We start from the raw sequence: 3341 nt of genomic DNA on the forward strand, positions 1-3341 counted from the left end.
CATGCCTAATTCATCTTCTTCATATTTTCTTGGGAATAAATTTGAGATGCACTGGCGGTTCCACGAAGCAAAAACTGAGGGGAAGAATTTATGGATTTTAGATTTTTTTTAAATTGTATTTAGGCCCTAAAATTTTAGATAAAAACTTTCTTAGAAGTTTGTAATTTTAATATTACGATACTAGATATTAATATAGTATTATTATTGTGTTATACAGTAATTGTGTTGATCGGAAAAAAAAAGTCAAAGGAAAAAGTCCGTAAAAAATCAAGAAAAATAAAAAAAGTCAACATTGTTAACCGAGAATACAATGTCGGTGAACGGCGTCAAAATCAATATTAAATAAAAAACTCAATGCCGAAAAAAAATTACAAAAAAAAAAAAAAAAAATCAACGGCGGTCAAGGGTCAGCGGTAAGGTGGTAAAAATCGGGGTCGTTTGTCAAAATTGATTAAATGATGAAATTGGGGTTAAATTAGGGTTGGATAAAATTTTAGGGGGTTTAGAATTTTTTAAGAGAATGTAGGGGTTTGAGTGCAATTTTTATCTATGAAAAATCTTAAATTCAGCCCTAATTCAACAATTGACCGTTACTACTTAACGGTCAAACAGACGGAGGGACTAAATGTGTTAAAATTTGACAACATTAGTGTGTATTTTGTTGACGGCGGTAAATGGGGGACCAAAAGTGAAAAACGTGCAAACTTGGGGGACCAAAACTGTAATTATCCCCTCTAATTTCCCAAAACTTCAAATTCCCTCTAATCATCAACTTATTTATTAATTCAAAAAAGAAAAATTGCAAGAATTTTTCATCATCAACTTTATAATCACCACTTATTTTTGAACTTAGTATCACAATTTCTACTTTATAATTATTACACAATATAATGACCAAGTTCAAAAAAAAAAAAATTATATATTTCTTCCCCCAAAACAAAAAACAACAACATATTAATTTATCCTTTTAGAATTTAGACAACGTAAGACCAAAAATAAATAAATAATATATTTTTCAAATACCATCATATAAGAAGTTCTTGAAAGCTCCCATATACTCCTCCTGCAACCATATAGCTACGTTAAACGACCCGTTTCCTTCCCGGGTCGGAATAATGAATGTTTTCCCGTCGAAACCCATCGGACCCGGTCCTAAATGGATCTCATTGCCCCACCCGAAATCCGCCCCGTATAGCGGTAGTGACATCCAGCTTATGATTGCTAAATTCGGGTTTCCGTAGAAATCTCCCTTCGGCCGGCCGGAGTTGTCCAGTGATCGGAATCGGCCAACGTCCGGCAGTTCTTTGAGGTAGTCTAGGTAAGCCCTCACTGTATCTTCGGTGACTTTTTCGACGGCTTCCCGGATTTTCTTGGAGGCGGCGCCGATGGGGTTCGATAGGAGGCTGCCGGAGGTGTCGGTGGCTTCGACGCGGATTAGCGCGTTGCCGAAGTAGTTCTTCGGGAGGGGTGGTTGGAGTTTGTTGCGGAAGTCGGCGACGAAGTGGAGGCTTGTTTGTTGTTCGGCGACGTGGCCGCGGGCTTTGCTTGTGCAACGCCAGATGTGGGCGGCGACGGCCTCGAATCTTGAGTACCCGCGGCCGCCGGAGTTTTCGTAGTCGAAATCCAGGTTGGCCTTGTTGCGGAGCTTCTCGATTTGGAGTTTGGTAAGGGTGAGGAAGGCAACGCCGATCGGCTTCTTCCTCTGCTCCAGGCTGCTGTCGTCCTCCCCGACTAACGTCGGTGGGCGGCGGAGCACCGCCGGGTCGAATTTGACGGCCGGAGCCTTCTCCGGCGGTGTCTCCAGCACTTTCCGGTCCAGGAACGGCGGCACCGCCGGGCCGACGCCGCGGGCGAATTTCGTCCACTCGTCGACGAAGTGGAGGGCGCTCGGCCCGTCGGCCATGACATGTGAAATCCCGAGCCCGACGCTAACGCCGCCGCACCGGAAACGAGTCAGCTGGACTATAACCAGAGGAATCTCGTCGATCGGGGTGGTGTAATCCACCGAGGGTATCAAAGCCTGGATCGCCGCCGTCGGCGTGAAGTCACCGAAATCCTCCACCGCCGCGTCGGACTCGGCTTCGAAGAGTGGGACCCCCTTCCCGTTGCAGTGGAGCTCCACCCTGCTGCCGCCCTCCGCCGCCCAGTTGAGGCGGCCGGCGAGCGGGTAAAACAGGAACAGAGCTTTGCTCAGAGAATCCCTCAATATCGAAACGGCGTCGTTATCAGAATCCAAAGCTTCAGAATTCTTGTAGAAGTAAATAGTTGGCGTGTGTGTTATGTCTTTGATTTGATCACAAGAGTTTATGTACATAATCTCCTCCGGCGTCGGCTCCGCCGGCCGGACTGTGTGAGTAGCCTTCACCGTCACCATTTTCTCTCTCTAGAATTCAAATTCAAGAATTGGGATTGGGGGGGTGGGGGGTGATGAATATTATTTGATGGGAAAAATACAGAATTTATAGAGGAAGAAAATTCATTTAAGTTTGATTTAATTTAATTTGGTTGTGACTTAAGACTTATGAGGATTGATTGGTATGTTCCCACTTGTATTTTTAATTTTATTATTATTAATTTTTTTTTAATAAGGAGTAGACTTGATGAACAACGATTTGCCAGCTTCCACAAATTGACCAATATAATTTGGCATCAAACGCGTAATGATTTTATACAATAAGAAAAAAAAATATTGTAGTAAGTAGTGTAATGCATGTTCATTACATCTCAAGTAGTGATCAAAACATGTTTAACTATTTTTTTTAATGCTAATGATTAATCTTGTAACAACTATTAATCTTATATTATAACAAATTTTAATATGATGAGTGTTTAACCAATTGAGCTTATGCTTTAAGGCTAAACAATTATATATCTTGTGTGCGTATATATATATACAGCAGAATCTCGATTAGTTAATTACATCGATTAAATAATTTTTTTTTCAGTTCTGATTCGATAAAAACGTACTGCATTATTAGTTTTGATGATTTAATATTTCTCTGGAACAATAGAGTTTTGCTAGTATCGACTGTATTAATTTATAGAAATTCAACTGTGTATTTATATTCGACAAGAAATTTTGGATAATACGAGAGTTTACTATTTTTTTCTTCCTCTACCTTTTCCTTTTCATTTTCCCTTTCAATTTGCATTGAATTTGAAGAATATTTTAAATTGGTCAAAAGAAAAAGGAAATGATTTTTAATTGTGTTGCTTAGTAATCTTAGCACAAAGACATGACGAATGCTTTTATATTGGTGAGGAAGTTGGTGAAGAAAATTCAAATGCTAAAAAGTCAAATTAAAGATATGTGACAAATAACGCATATATAATTATTAAAA

General features: G+C 40.0%; 1 protein-coding gene across 1 annotated transcript; it reads right to left on the bottom strand.

Annotated features, from left to right (window-relative positions):
- Positions 1-840: 840 nt before the first annotated feature.
- Positions 841-2515, bottom strand: LOC105971169 (spermidine hydroxycinnamoyl transferase). The gene has a single exon (XM_012996021.2). The coding sequence runs from the start codon at positions 2372-2374 to the stop codon at positions 1016-1018; it is 1359 nt and encodes a 452-aa protein (XP_012851475.2). The 5' UTR covers positions 2375-2515; the 3' UTR covers positions 841-1015.
- Positions 2516-3341: the final 826 nt, after the last annotated feature.

The sequence above is a fragment of the Erythranthe guttata genome, chromosome 10 (assembly GCF_056151865.1).
Source record: "Erythranthe guttata isolate IM_541 chromosome 10, IM_541, whole genome shotgun sequence".
Taxonomy (NCBI): Eukaryota; Viridiplantae; Streptophyta; class Magnoliopsida; order Lamiales; family Phrymaceae; genus Erythranthe; species Erythranthe guttata.

What these genes read in the sequence shown, in the direction of transcription:
- LOC105971169 (XM_012996021.2), bottom strand. Translation starts at nt 2,374, where the DNA reads ATGGTGACGGTGAAGGCTACTCACACAGTCCGGCCGGCGGAGCCGACG.